Here is a 1022-nt window from a genome sequence, read left to right on the forward strand (position 1 = left end):
CCGCAAGCCGAGCGCGCGAAAAGAGCGCCCCAAAGGCGCCGGCCCACGGCGCCCGCTGCGCTTTCCCTCCCGAAGGCGGGCTGCAGGGCCCAAGCGTGGACCCTGGGGCACGAACACGCGCACCACGCCGCCACCGGGGACGAGAGGCCGGGCGCCCACCTGGCCGGGCACCCTGCATTTCTGGAATCACCGGGACGCCTGTGTAAATTTCCGTTTGCCCTGTCATTTTCCAAAGGCCACTCAAAATCAGGGGACAGAATGCCTCCTCTCCAAGGGTCCGGCCAGCCCACCCACTCAAATTAGATGACAGAACGTCTCCTCTCCAAGGGTCCTGCCAGCCCTCCCACTCAAATTAGGTGACAGAACGCCTCCTCTCCAAGGGTTCTGCCAGCCCACCCACTCATGATCAGGGCACAGAACGCCTCCGTTCCAAGGGTCCTGCCAGTCCTGCCACTCAAGATAAGAGGGACAAAATGCCTAACTAAAACAAAACAAAAACACAAAAAACTGGAAAAATAGAGAAAAGGGTGTCCTCAAAAATAAAAAAGCTAAGCACGTTGACAGCGCCAAGAATTAACTACCAGGAAGAAGAAACCCTACATGTCAGATCATAAAGTACGGAAAGGCAAGCCCGCCGGCAGTCCAGGCCCGGGGGGACCGGGGTCCCCAGCCCGGCAGAGCCAACGGCAGCCCGGCTCGGGCGCCCCTCGGAAGCGCGGGGTCCCCGCGGCCGAGTCTGAGCCCCGGCCGGCCCCGGCTCCCCTCTGCCCACCCTGCGCGCGGGGGCTGGAAACGGCCGCGGAGAACCACGGCGGGGCGGGAAGGAGGGTCCAAAGAGGGTCTGGGGACTCGCTCGAGTCGCTCCGTTTCTCGGTGGGCCCAGCGCGCGCCGTGGGGGAAGAGGGGCGGGGGTCCGGGGGGGAGGGGACGGGCGGCACTCACGTAGACCGGCAGCGGCCACGGGTAGACGGCGGGCTCAGCCCCCACGGGCGACTTGAGCCTCAGCTCCAGCTTCTCCCCCA

General features: G+C 64.6%; 1 protein-coding gene across 1 annotated transcript in view; it reads right to left on the minus strand.

Annotated features, from left to right (window-relative positions):
• Positions 1-1022, minus strand: part of DOT1L (DOT1 like histone lysine methyltransferase) — a 90419-nt gene that overhangs the window by 52436 nt on the left and 36961 nt on the right. The window contains exon 3 of the mRNA XM_007460434.1: positions 943-1014. Coding sequence (XP_007460496.1) covers positions 943-1014 — 72 coding nt within the window. The remainder of the gene's footprint in view (positions 1-942; positions 1015-1022) is intronic.

This window comes from Lipotes vexillifer, unplaced genomic scaffold (genome assembly GCF_000442215.2).
Source record: "Lipotes vexillifer unplaced genomic scaffold, Lipotes_vexillifer_v1.1 scaffold225, whole genome shotgun sequence".
Taxonomy (NCBI): domain Eukaryota; kingdom Metazoa; phylum Chordata; class Mammalia; order Artiodactyla; family Lipotidae; genus Lipotes; species Lipotes vexillifer.